Source organism: Mirounga angustirostris, unplaced genomic scaffold (assembly GCF_029215605.1).
Source record: "Mirounga angustirostris isolate CCGP_5_RB_7025 unplaced genomic scaffold, mMirAng1.0.hap1 SCAF_12, whole genome shotgun sequence".
In the NCBI taxonomy this organism is placed as follows: domain Eukaryota; kingdom Metazoa; phylum Chordata; class Mammalia; order Carnivora; family Phocidae; genus Mirounga; species Mirounga angustirostris.
In genome coordinates, this window is record NW_026991720.1 from 79,049,705 (window position 1) to 79,064,769 (window position 15,065).

The 15,065-nt window shown below is 36.2% G+C and overlaps 1 protein-coding gene across 1 annotated transcript in view; it reads left to right on the forward strand.

The window, feature by feature from the left end:
• The window catches only part of SEMA3E (semaphorin 3E), a 246,543-nt gene that overhangs the window by 142,718 nt on the left and 88,760 nt on the right, over positions 1-15,065 (forward strand). The window contains exon 3 of the mRNA XM_045864795.3: positions 13,168-13,227. Within this exon, the coding sequence (XP_045720751.1) occupies positions 13,168-13,227 (60 nt within the window). The remainder of the gene's footprint in view (positions 1-13,167; positions 13,228-15,065) is intronic.

The window sequence follows — 15,065 nt, forward strand, 5'->3', positions numbered from 1 at the left end:
CATTGCCTCTCTTTCTGTAAAATCAGCAACAAATACAGTTTTGTATAGGGTGTCTTAAATTTTTTTGTGTGTCATGGTTCTATTTGGCAGTCTGGTGAAGTCCATGGACCCTTAAATGTATTAAATCATTATGTAGGATTACTAAGTAAAATATGGAAAAAAGTCATCTAATTATGAATCTATTGAAATAAAGCTGTCACACTACAAGAATAATAATTCATAGTATGAAAACATGTAGCTTCTTAATTAGTATATTAAATAATAAGACCTAGCAACTGCTCTTTTCAGTACTGTAATTTCAAAGTAACGATGAATGTTAATAATATTTTGAGATACCTGTAACAACTCTAAAGTAATATTAAGACATCTATTATTTCTTGGGGCTCCTGGGTAATTCAGTCGGTTAAGCGTCCAACTCTTGGCTTCAGCTCAGGTAATGATCTCGGGATCATTAGACTGAGCCCTGTGATGGGCTCCACGCTCACTGGGGAGTCTGCTAGAGATTCTCTCTCTCTGCCCCTCCTCCTATACATGTGTGCAAGCTCTCTTTCTCTCTAAAATAAATAAATCTTTAAAAGAATAAAATAAAATATCAGGTATTTCTCTTGGTTATTAAGGCATGGATATTAATACTACTGTAATTTATTTCTTACATTTATATGATAGAGGTGCTCAATTTTAGTTGGAGATTATGCAAATAAATAATGATGTGATTTTTTTCAATCGAAGCTGGTGGGTTTCCTGAATTCTTTTTTCAGGCCATAGTTAACAACTTTTGCTCCATAATTTTCATCTTATAAAACATTCTAAAAAATTTTAGTAAAAATTAACTGAAATTTCTCATTTTTGCAAAGTTACAGATCCTTATGTTCTACTTTCATCTACCTTCTTCGTCTCACCTCCACTTGTCTACATCAGCACATTGCTAACAGATCACTTCTGTTGTCACTTTTTCCAGCTTTATTGAACTATAATGACATATAGCATTGTGTAAGTATAAGGTGTATAACATGTTGATTGGATAAATTTATATATTGCAAAATGATTGCCACCATATCCATCATGTCACGTGGTTACCATTTCTTTTTTTATAGTGAGAACATTTAAGATTTACTGTCTTAACAACTTTTGTATATGATACAGTATTCATCATCATCATCATGCTGTATGTTAGGTCCCCAGAACTTATGTTATAACTGGGAGTTTATACCCTTTGATTAACATCTTCCCATCTCCATCCCTCCACCTCCCTTTCTGGCAACCACTATTCTACTCTCTGTTTCTATGAATTTGACTTTTTTAGATTCTACATAGAAGTGATACCACACAGTATTTGTCTTTTTTTTGTCTGACTTATTTCACTCAGCATAATGCTCCCAGGGTCCATCCATGTTGTTGCAAATGACAGGATTTCCTTTTACCTCATGGCCAAATAATATTCCGCTGTATATATGTACACCACATCTTCTTTATCCATTCATCCATTGACAGACGCTTAAGTTGGTTTTATTTCTTGGCTCTTGTGAATAATGCTACATGAGAATGCAGATAGCTCTTTGAGATTCTCTATTGATTTCCTTTGGATATACAACTAGAAGTGGACTTGCTAGATCATATGGTCATTCTAGGTTTAATTTTTTGAGGAATTTCCCTGCCGTTTTCCATAGTGACTATATCAGTTGACATTTCCACCAGCATTGCAGAAGGGTTTCCTCTTCTCCACATCTTCACCAACATTTATATTTTGATTTTTTGATAACAGCCATTTTAACAGTTGTGAGATTATATTCATTGTGGCATGATGATGATGAGTGATGTTGAGCACTTCTGTTTGCTCTTTAATATGTCCTTATTGTTACACACTCTACTCCCCTGGACTGGCCTTCAAACATACTCACTTTTTTTTTTTTTTTTTAAGCTACTTCCTTTCTCTTCTAAACTAGATTGGGAGAAGGTTCCCCCAGCCCTTTCTTAATCTTTGGTCTGATTTTTGATTCTCATATTAAATTGGCTGTTTACTTGCCAGTCTACTTTATAAGATAGCTCCCTTTAGAATAAGTACTGTGTTATATTCATGTTTGAAGTTGTAGGCACTCAACACAGATAATGAAAGAATGAAACTGTGTCTATTGTGAATCCTAACATCATCCAATAAATATGTTCTCTTCATTGTCTGCTCTCTTGCAATTCTCATTGTACTTATTGCCAGAAACACTTTGAAACTAATTATTCTCTAATTTCTTTTAGGTTAATTTTGTCTGCCTTCTGCCCCCACCCCTACCCCCACCAACCACCTACACACTTCCCCACTGGCAAACAAGATAGGATCCTGTTTTACAGTGTGGCAGTAGTTTTTATTTTGGCTGCACATTAATAACACCTGAGGACCTTGTAAATAATATCTGTGCCATGATGCGTGCCTTCCCTCCCCTGGACTGAAGTGGGGAACTTAAACCCCCCCCCCAGGTGATTGTAATGTGCATCCAAGATTGTGAAATACCAAAGCATTATGTGTCCCTGTTAGCCTTAGGAAATAGTGGTCCTATATGTGATGCCAAATAATCATTTTATGTATAATAATCAGAACTTTTATGAGTACACACAGGTAAGACTGCAATTTTGAAATAGATAAGAACTTACCATTTAACAGACTTACTCTATATATTAGTCTTTTTAGATACTGGTTTTGCTTTATGAATTATTTAGCTCATAGAATTTCCCAGACTATGTAATAATAGTCTTTTGCACTGAAATTCTGCTCGGTTGCATCTGTATTACATACATAAAAGACCTTTGACTTACACTCAGAAAAGTCAATCCAGATGTTAAATCCTTCTATTCACTGTGAAAATTTCAATTTTTTAATTCCATTTGTTTTATCTTATGTTTTTATTTTATTTTATGAGAAACCCACACCTGCCACAAGAGGGTAGCTTCTGCAAATTGGTGCCTTCAAGATCTCTAAAATCCACAGATAATGTGAGACTTCTTAGATTAAACTCTGATTTCACCTGGAACTTTCTGAGAAATAAAATTTGTTTTTCCTTTTTATCTTTCTCTAAAGCCTTTGGTGTGTAAAAAAAAAAAAAAGTTGGACTAAGTTGGAGGAAGACATTATTTGAGTGAAAAAGTTAAAACATTTTGCAATTTTCTGATCATAATATGACAAGATCAAGACATTAGTATGAATAGAAAATGTGGAAAGGGAAGGACAAAGCATCCTGGCAGACACTTTTCACTTGAATTCCTGTAGATATAGCCTGGATCTGTATCTCACTTTTAAAAAGCATTTGTTTGTGATAAAATCCCATAGTCTCTAAATTGGGATAGGGCTCTAACCATGGAAATTCAGGGCTCTTCATGTTTAAAATGGCTTTTGTTTTTCATCTGTTAAAACATTCCTCATTAAATTTTCTTTTATTTACTACTTAATTTTAAAATCACAGTTTTGTGGGGCTCAGTCATTAAGCGTCCGCCTTAGGCTCGGTCATGATCCCAGGGTCCTGGGATCGAGCCCCACATCGGGCTCCCTGCTCCGCGGGAAGCCTGCTTCTCCCTCTCCCACTCCCCCTGCTTGTGTTCCCTCTCTCGCTGTCTCTGTCAAATAAATAAATAAAATCTTAAAAAATAATAAAAAATGAAATTACAGTTTTGTATTGAGGAAGCACTTCCAATCTAGATAATTTGAAAAGGAATGTATATGTTTCTCCTCACACCTTCCACCCCAATTCGTTATACCTCTTGTAAAGTCAAGATGTAGCCAGAAGAGATAATGACAGTTTATTATGTTGTTATTAAATTTTCAGGTTAGCAGCTTTACACTCAGCAGAATTAAATTTTATTTTTATGTGATGCAGAGTTTTTTAAAGTTTAATGACTGGTATAATTTAATTGGACTTAAGTCTAAGAGGATTTAAATAGATACATGGAAAATTAATGAGGTAAGTTTTTTTGAGTTCATAGAAATTCATAGAATTCATAGAATTCATAGAATTCATAGAAAACTCTGAATAGAGGCACCTGGGTGGCTCAGTCGTTAAGCATCTGCCTTCGGCTCAGGTCATGATCCCAGGGTCCTGGGATCGAGTCCCGCATCAGGCTCCCTGCTCTGCGGGGAGCCTGCTTCTCCTTCTCCCACTCTCCCTGCTTATGTTCCCTCTCTCGCTATGTCTCTCTCTGTCAAATACATAAAATCCTAAAAAAAAAAAGAAAAAGAAAACTCTGAATATGTTAGGTATATCAAAAATATGCTCAGGAAAGGGGAAAAAAAGAAATAGCTACAAAACATGCTGGTATTTTCTTTTTTTTTTAATTTTATTTTATTATGTTATGTTAATCACCATACATTACATTATTAGTTTTTGATGTAGTGTTCCATGATTCATTGTTTGCATATAACACCCAGTGCTCCATGCAGTACGTGCCCTCTTTATTACCCATCACCAGGCTAACCCATTCCCCCACCCCCCTCCCCTGTAGAACCCTCAGTTTGTTTCTCAGAGTCCATAGTCTCTCATGGTTTGTCTCCCCCTCCGATTTCTCCCCCTTCATTCTTCCCTTCCTGCTATCTTCTTCTTCTTCTTCTTTTTTTTAACAAATAATGTATTATTTGTTTCAGAAGTACAGGTCTGTGATTCAACAGTCCTACACAATTCACAGCGCTCACCATAGCACATACCCTCCTCAATGTCTATCACCCAGCCACCCCATCCCTCCCACCCCCCACCACTCCAGCAACCCTCAGTTTGTTTCCTGAGATTAAGAATTCCCCATATCAGTGAGATCATATGATACATGTCTTTCTCTGATTGACTTATTTCGCTCAGCGTAATACCCTCCAGTTCCATCCACGTCATTGCAAATGGCAATATTTCATTCCTTTTGATGGCATGCTGGTATTTTCTTAGCATTGAAAAGCCAACACAGTATTTACACAATTATTTAGTAATTCAGTCTTTTTTTTTTTAAGATTTTATTTATTTATTTGAGAGAGAGAGAATGAGAGAGAGAAAGCACATGAGAGGGGGAGGGTCAGAGGGAGAAGCAGACTCCCTGCCGAGCAGGGAGCCCGATGCGGGACTTGATCCCGGGACTCCAGGATCATGACCTGAGCCGAAGGCAGTCGCTTAACCAACTGAGCCACCCAGGCGCCCCTGTAATTCAGTCTTTTAAAACAGGATTAAAAAAAACTTTTCATGTGACTTTAAAACATTCTAATAATGTATATCCTTTCAAAATGATGAGTAATGATAATATTCATTAGTAAACTAAAACTAGTAATAATCAAAAATAAAAATCCCTCTTGATATTACAAAAGGTAAATTTCTTCATATAGCATCTAAGAATTATTGAAAACATTTTGTACTATTTTTTATATTCCATGAGAAAAATTTATTTCCTCATTTGCATTTATCACATTTATTTAAATTTACCACAAAGGAAGTGTTAGATATGGTATATGTGTTTGTGTTTCTTTGTTGGTTGAAAGTGTGCCCTTATTTTTTCTGATCAATGTTTTATTTCTAGAATGAGGTTCAGCTGACCACAGTTAAGTTTTTTTGAAAATAAAAATAGCCAACATATTAATTTTAGTTTTTACTTCATTTTAACTGTCTTAATTCATAAATAGTACAATGTTTCTTAAAACATAGCAGAATGTAATAAGAAAGAACCCAGAATAACACAGAATACATAGCCAGACTGCATGGACTCCCATGTCTGGTCTGCCACTTAGGAGATGAGTGATCTTGGGCAACTTACTCCACATCCCTGTTCCTCAGTTGTCTTGTCTGTGAGAGAGAGGGGACTATAGTACTTACCTCACAGCTTTTGAGAGGTTTCATTGAATTTTTAAATGCCTAGAATGGTCCCTAGAACGTAGTAAGTGCCATCTACATACTTCCTACCATGATTACTGTCTAAACTAGACATGGAATCAGCACACAGTTGTAACGTACTGCCATATCTAAGTAAGATGAAAGAGTCCTATGTATTTTTAGGGCTATTGAACTAGATTTTAGAAACATACATGGAGATATGAAGAATGAAGAAATGAACAAAACAGCCTGTACCCTAAAATATCTGTAATATAATGGAGAAGATACATGCATACACATTTGTCATATATAGCGCAATTAAAATAAAACTGATAAATGTCTACAATGCTAAGAAAGAATCTGAAAGGGCGCCTGGGTGGCTCAGACGGTTGGGCGTCTGCCTTCGGCTCAGGTCATGATCCCAGGGTCCTGGGATCGAGTCCCGCATCGGGCTCCCTGCTCCACGGGGAGCCTGCTTCTCCCTCTGCTTCTCTCTCTCTCTCTGTCTCTCATGAATAAATAAATAAAATCTTTAAAAAAAAAAAAAAAAAAAAAAAAAAAAAAAGAAAGAATCTGAAAGCTGGTAGGTGGGGGTTCCTGAAGGAGATATAATTTGACTTGGACTTTTAATGATACTTGAAATTTCAATTTGTACAGATTGGTGATGGGAACAGAATGAGTAGAGGAAAGAACAGAAATTTTAGAGCAGTTTAAAATAATGACTAATATCCGAAGTAGACAGGTAGAGTGTGGGGGACGTGAGTGGTGCGAACAGGGTACAGAGTGAGAGTTAAGGATGGAAATGTGGTTGGGACCAGATCATGGAGAATATTGACTGCCGTGCTATTGAAACTTAATCGAGGCAATGCATGGGCTGGTGGGAGATTCTGAATATGTGCATACTGTAACTAGAATTGTAGTTAGCATGATTACTTTAGCAGTAGTATGTTGGATAAATGGAAGGAAGAGCAAAATGGAGCCATGAAGCCAGTAAGTAGTAGGTGGAATTGAAAACCAGGTCTTTCTGTCTGAGAATCCTATGCTCTTTCCCTGTGTCACCGCACTGAGAAGCAGGTGACTGCTTTGGTGTGGACTTCATGTCTCCCAGCCGGTCTTCACTCTACCATTAGCCCTGCCTTTTGTTAGGTGGTGTTTCTTTCCCCTTGGTTCTTATTCCCTTAGCATGACTGCATTTTATTTAGTAATGGTGAAGAACTAGTGGAATAGTTAGTTGTTGATGATAGGAATGGAGAAAACTACTGACTAGTATAAGAAGGAGCTGTTCCCCACTTGTTTACTTATGGCAAAGATTGAGAGCCCCACTGACTCCTGTATTCAACCATGGTAAGAGATTGGCTTGGCTGTGGCCAGTCTTTATAGTGCCTTGCCATCTGTGCTTATGTGAGGGTTATTGGCATTTCCTGAAAAACAAGGCAAAAATTCTCCCTGGGAGATAGATAGCAATACTAGTTTGAAGTATAAAATATTCTTCTCTCTTTTTCCATTTCCCAAAGAAATCAAAAGTAGGTATATTTATTTAAGTCCCATATTTTACGGAACTTCATAGACTATCCCATATTAGTAATAAACTTTGAATTTACCAGTCATCCATAGTTTTTCTCTAAGTTTCTAAATCAGGCTTTTTTCCTAAAATTACTCTCTCCATTATTATTTTAGGCTAACATTACACTAGTTAATTTGGATATCTGTACATACCGCTCTTTCAGACATTTCTGTTTTGAAAGTATTTATATTTTTCCCATTTATTCAACTTTATTGCATCAAAAGTAAAAGAAATTCTTGTATTTTAGAATTTAATTTTTTTACTGAGTGGAAAAAGTCATTAAAATATAATTTGCTTATAAATAGCAGGTGGTACTTCACATTAATGTTAGCAGTTGAGTAAATTTCACGCATTAAAAAGGGCATGCATCAGGCCAATAATGTTCTTGTAGTAATAATATTGTCCTAGTTCAAATGCTTTGGCATATAAACATTTCAAATACAAATCTTGTTTATAGTTCAAAAGATTATAATTCTGGCATATAAACTACTTGAATAATGAGTCATTATAATTAAGTATAAAAGCATAAACACGAAATGATTATATGTTAGGTTAAAGACTACCATTTATAAACCATTAGGACTCTCCTAATGTGTTATACTCAAAATATATTTTCATGATATTTATAGGACAAATAGTTTAAATATACACTAATGGACACTGGTACTGTACGTAGATGTAAAATGTAGAAAGTAAAACTAAAACATAAATAAACATTTTTATTAGAATAATAGAGTTAGAAAGAGAATATAGTAGCTGAAATTATAATAGTGTCTAAGGTAGTTAAATATATTCCATGAAGAGAGATTTACTGGATTGATTACTTATTTATTTATTTATAAATGGAAATCTTTTTTTTTTTAAAGATTTAATTTATTTGACAGAAGAGACACAGCGAGAGAGGGAACACAAGCAGGGGGAGTGGGAGAGGGAGAAGCAGGCTTCCCGCGGAGCAGGGAGCCCGATGCGGGGCTCGATCCCAGGACCCTGGGATCATGACCTGAGCCGAAGGCAGACGCGTAACGACTGAGCCACCCAGGCGCCCCTATAAATGGAAATCTTTTTTTGGACAGTTAAATTATTTCTTTTTCTTGGATTTGTTTTCGCTTCCCCAAATCTCTCAGTGTTATAACATCTTGTAACAGTAAGTTGTTAAATCCTTTATCATAGCATAATTATGAGACTCACTGGGGAGTCCAGAAAAAATGGCTTTGTAATTTAATTTCTATTTTATTTTATTTTTCTCCTTTGAGATATGCAAGAATAGTAAATTGGCCAGAAATGTGCATTGGAACAATTAAATTGTATTATAGGAGTATTATGATGAAATGATGTGTATTTAACCTTTTGCTTTTTATACTTTTTTGGAACAGAAAATTTGGAAGTAGCGTTACACCCTGTTGTTTAACTGCCTTTTAAAAATATTTTGTGCAGAACAAATAGCTTAATTTGATGGGTATTTGTTGATGCTAAACTCTGGAGCAGAACCAGAATACATCCTGACTTTCACAACAAATGAGAATAATTTCCCTTGCTATCTCGGCAGGAGAGTTGTACGTGATGGCTTTAAAATAACTCCATTTTCATGAGGTCTTGCTCTTTCATCTTTTTTCACATGAACGAACATTTGAATGCCATCCTGAGCCCGTTAAGTGTTGTTAAAAAACCAAATGAAAACAACAACAAAACTGAGTAAATCTATAATGACATGGTTCTTTGGAGAGCTGCTATGTATTAGACTTTAGAGTAGTAAGTGTTCATAATTTAATCTTCTGCATCTCTCCCATCCTTTCAAAGCCATCTGGTTGAGACCCTCTGTCTGTCTTCAGAAATCCCACCAGTCTTTCAAAGCCTAGATTTTTGTTAACATCCTACAGAATTTCTCCCTGATTAAACTGAATATGGTTACTTGTCTCGTTCCTTTGCCACTATTTACAGCAGTTTCACATCAGTGAAGCTTATCTCTCAAATTTTACTGTGGATGGACTTTACAAAGAATGTGATAAAGGTGTATTGATTGATACAAGTCAATCAATAGACACTGAATAAGGAGTAACCGCACTAAGGCATTATGCCCCATTGGGATTGTGCATTAGTAGGGATACAGAAATAAGACATTGCCTTGCTCTCTCTAACTTACAGATTAATAGGAAAGCTAAAGTTAAGTACACAAATCATAATATAATCCTAAGTAGAGACAGTAAGAAGAACAATATAGAGGATCAAAGGAGGGGAAATATTTAAAAAGATACCAGGAAAGGTTTTGTTGTGAAACACTTTGTAAGATGTGCCTGAGAGAATGACTTTTTCTTTCCAAGAACAATTGATATTATTACTTTTGCTGCTAAAAACATTACAGATTCTGACAATCCTTAGAAAAGCCATTTATCGTATTCACTATCACAGAATATATTATCTTGTGTTGGTGTCAAAACTGTAAAGGGTCTAAGATTTTACCTCACTTGTAAGATAGCAAGTTAGCATGTCACCGTTTCCTAGATGCTGCCAGAAGACATGAGACTCATGGTTCAGAGACAAAGGGCTCTACTAGCCACATCATAGCATATAGCATGGCCGTCATGTTTCCAGCAATTGCTTTGCCCCCATAAGTCCCACAGGGGGTGGTACATAGCATCCCAGGTAGATGCTACACACACAGTGTGTGTGTGTTATGCCTGATGAACCTCAAGCTTAGCAAACAGGAAAATTTTAGTAGGTATGTTAGCAAACTTTTCAGCCTTTGTCTAGAGGGAAACATTCACTTTATTATCCTGGTCAGGAAACTAGTCTTTCATTTTCCCTGGAGGGAAGTTCCATTTCTACTTTCAAGCCTGTTTGAAAAGATAATGGGGAACAGAATCTGTCAGAAGATGTGTAGAAATTCTGTAGAGAATTGCCCCCTAAACAATGTATTCAAATATTCCTAGAAATAATTGTTATGAAGCAGTCAGTTAGGGGAATACAGGATATAGTATGTTGAGGTGGTTTTACTGGTCTGGATATTATTTCAATGTTGAGAAGCTGAACTTGGTATATTTTTCTAAAGAATTGGTTGAGTTTTACTTTGAAATTGTGAAAATACAGTTTAAGAAGAAGAGCCCTGTATCTCCTAAATTGTGTTAAGAATATAAAGCAAAATTCGAAATTACAATTGAGATATTCTCTGATTTATCAGTGCTGATAACTTAATTCGTCATGAAAATCTTTCCAATGATAGATGATCCTAAAATAAATTTGTATTTATATTTACTTGTGTATATGTAATATATGCTATGTATATATACAGTCCATATACATGTCTATACATATGCACATGTTCTAGCATATCCTTTTAAATAATTTTGCATCCACAGTAAAATCATAATTCCAAAAACAAATTGAATCTCAAGTGAAAATGAGTCTTAGAAATCATCTGAAAAAAAAAATCTCACCCCATATGCAAAAATCTTTTCCAAAATAATGGATCAGTGAAGTTTATAAATTCTACAGCCTCACTTCTAGGATGCTTACCCTCTAATGGTATTAGCGACTCTGCTGAAGCTGATGCAGGGCTGCATCTGAACCTGACATTGATGTGATATGTGATATCACATCATATATGTGATATGTGATATGTGATGTCTTTCCTAACTCGCATATGATCCACTGCTGGATTCACTGCTGCCATCGTGAACATTGATTCTGGGATTTTATGTGCGTGCTTTTGCCTTTTTAGTTGGTTTTCTTACATTTTTCCTTACATTGTCTTTTTTCTGTGTTGCAACATAAATGAAAACACATGATTTTTTTTAAGTTTATGTACTGATGCTTGAACACCTGATGTTGAATATTGTAAGTAAGAAAATTTGGGGGGCCCATTACACTAATAAGAACGTCAAAGTAATATTATACCTGTAATTCAAACCATAGAGTGCTTACTCCTATGATAACACATGTACTTATGTAAAAATCATCATAATAAAATGCCTTTGACACCACTTTTATACATTCCCAATATTATTTATGTATCAGGGACTGGATTTGGCTACATAATGTGTGGGTTAGTGATAAGCCTCTTTCAGTTCTGGCATATAAATACCTAACATGTTATTTTATGGGGCACAGCTTTTAAAAAGAAAAGTTTAAATCATGACCATATTTGGGATTCAAACATAAATATATCAGTTTTCAAAAACTAAAATGACTGCAGAGGTCAGTCAGGTAAAAGAAAAGTCTGAAGCAAATCAGAGAGTGCCTGGGCCATTTAGAGAAACCAGAAATCTTGATTTTTATGCAAAATTTCTCATTTGTAAGTGTTGGCCACTAATTAAAAAAAGAAAGAGCGTGCTCACTAAATGAAAAAAAAAATACCTCCTTATCAGCAATATCTAATATTTAGTTTGATACCCAGAATGGTTTCTCAGGCTAGCAGAGCACAGAATGGGATGGTGGTGGTAGAAGGAGGGGAGAAGTCAGGGAGAGATAATAGGGGCCTTAAGGGGACAGACTGCCGTGAATAGGAAAAGAGTCTGGCTGACTAACACCAGCCTGAACAATAATAGTCTAATGACAGTAAACACTGACCGTGGGTAGTAGAAGGCTATACCTAAACCCTTCCCCTGGGGACTTTTGAGCATCCTGAGGAGGGAAAGTTTATTTGTAGAAATATTAATCTCTTGAGAGGCCCATCCTACTCCTTCATCAAAATGTTAGCTTGAGAACAGAAGGTGATTGCCTAAAAAGAAGAGAACCAAAGAAATATTGATGCAGCCTGGCTCAAAGTATCATTGATCCATCAGATTTGGGGATAAACTATTAATATGGAGGCTTAAGGTCTTGGGGCAACTTACCACTAGCTATACTTGCTCAAATGGATCACATTCCTTGATTCCCATCCATAGATGTACCATGTTTTGGGGCTGGACATAGAAATGTACATTTTTTGTTGTTGTTTTTAAAAGGAGCTCCCTAGATTATAATATATCTTTGATAAAAGTTGTGGTAAGGGTTTAATTGAGTATTGAATCTGAGGTGCTTAGTACAAAAATTAGAAAGCTGATGAATTCAAGTATCAGTGAAGATACAGGGTATTGCTGGTGGAGTATGAACGGGTGGCCATTCTGGAGAGCACTCTGGCACTGTGTGTTAACAGATTCAATATATACTTACCCTAAGACCCAGTAATTCTACTCCTGGGTTATATGTACACCAACCCCACTCCATTGATTATGCATACCAATAATGCTCTTTTACTGATCTTGGAGGGACATGTACAGAGATGGACCGTGTTTGATGTGGTGGAGATCTGGAGGCAGTCTGGGTGTCCCTCCAGGACATAGGAGTCACACATCCTTTAATCCCTCATTTAGCCAGCATAACTGAGTCCCCACACACCAAACTCTGGGCTAAGTGGTAAAAATGCAAAGGGAACTCAGGGAGGTGCCTGACTTGGAGGGGAAGATGGTCAGGTTCAGGGGAAGGACTGGACAGTGGAGGTCACGGCAGGTTAAGCACAGAGCACGGCTGCTGGAAACGTGGGTGACCTCTGAAGGGCTGAGTCTTGAGGGAGCATTCAGAAAGATTTAAAAAAAAAAACAACAACTAAGTTTTCGCATGAAATAAAAGCTCAAATGTAAGTGTCTTCATTAGGCAGATAATAATATAAAGGAGATAAAGTCTTGATTTATCTTCTCAGGAAATGGAACAAAATGAAAAGGTGTTGGGAACACAGCAAAAATGAAATGGTTTTTCAGTGTGGTTTAATTTTGTATTTGCATTTGCATAATAGTACATTATCTTTTATTTCAGATACACTGGCCTAGTACAGCACTAAAAATAGAAGAATGCATAATGAAAGGAAAAGATGTGGTAAGTATTACTCATTGTAAATTAAACACCTCATCAATTCTATCCCTGGTCAGTCACAAGGGACTGACTCCCTAACCTCTTATTTGCTCCCAAAGGTGTATATGCAGTTCATTCAGGAAGAAAAAAATATATATACACATATCCAAACAGAAATAAACATTGTACGGAGATCATTATAAGTTGATTTCAATGTGAAGTTAGAGTAAAGGGAGCTGAGGTGCCTCTAGATCTTGGTTTTGGTTTTATTACATATTTATCAACTCAGATTTATGAATTTCTTCTAATGCTTATTTCCTATATATGTGAAAAAAAAATTTCAAGTAAATTTTTAATTCAAGGGAAAGCTAAGCGTATTCTTTGTGAGATTTCATTTTTCTTTGATCAGTAAAGTAGAACCAAATGAAGAAACAAATGGAGAGAAAAACAAACAGAAAGGAGAAGGCAAAGGCAGTAAGCATGCTACCCCACGATGGGTTTAGGGTCTTTCCTTCTGGAAGAATCGATCTTCGGTCTCCGTAACTTCCCTGCGGGGCACCAGGTTGTGTAGGAGTGGCAGCTCTGACCCACTTCCGAGCCCATGAAAATACGCACGAAGGGACTTTCGTGTGCTAGGAGTCACTCTGATGACACAAGACACAGCTTTGGGGGAAGGCATGCACGTCTCCTTTTGAAAGTTAACTCGTCCTTTTTTTTTTTTTTTTTCTTTTTTTAGTGAGAAAAAAATACCATGTAAAAGACTAACACACGTTATACCAAGTTCTGAGTCTCTGTAGCAACTGGCTCACAGCCAAGGAGTGAGTCTTGCTGCCTCAGTCCACAGCATGATGCTGACTAATCAGACACACGCTTAGGCTGTGTCAACCTAAGCCCAGCAGACCCAAAATGTAGTCTAATCTGCTCATTCTAGGTGTGACAGTGTTTCATGAGATGAAAAGCAGGTGCTTATAGTGATAGGAGAATAGAATATTTTCCCCATGCCTGAATGATCAGATTTTTCCAGTGGTATGGGTCACCCTGAGAATAAATTCTACGTGAGTGGGAAATTGAAGAAAATATATCTACGTGCTCTGGATAATCAGGTTAGTAGTACATTGCTCATTCTGAACAAGGGAATGCTATAATCTGAATCACTTCTGGTCAGATGGTTCTGGTGGCTTTTTCACCCAATACTGTTCTGTGAGAGATTTTAAAAGTCATAATCTGCCCTTATAAAACATTATATTTACTGTCTACTGCATGTATTGATTTCAGAGTAACACTTAGCATTAAAAGAGTTTAGTATTTTGTAATTTATTTTAAATGAAACAGAAATACCTAATTTACCAGGAAGGTGTTTGCTAGAATTAATTTAGACAAGTTGGTTTGAGCAGTTTTAAACATTTTTCATTTAGCATATTGATCATAAAACTCACCTAGTGATTTATATAGTAAGATTTGTTAAGCATATAATATATATTTGGGACTGTGTTTAATTAACCAGGGAATACGAAGAAGTGTAAAATAAATATTCTGTCCTCAAAAAAGTTCTAGTTGAATCCCAATGTAGGCAGACTAGAGCCCCTCAGCCAAATGTGGCCTGCCATATATTTTTGTAAATAAAGTTTTATTGGAAGCTAGCTGCACACATTCATTTTTGGATTGTCTATGACTGCTTTCATGCCATATTCACAGAGGTAATTTGTTGAGACAGAGACCAGTTGGCCATTCGAACTAAATATATTACTCCCTGGTCCTTCATAAAAAAAAATTTTGCTGATTCCTACACAGCAGTCTTATAGTAATAGGTGTAAAATGTTATTTCTCTTGGTTAGCTTTCTATGTATTTATTTGAAAATTCT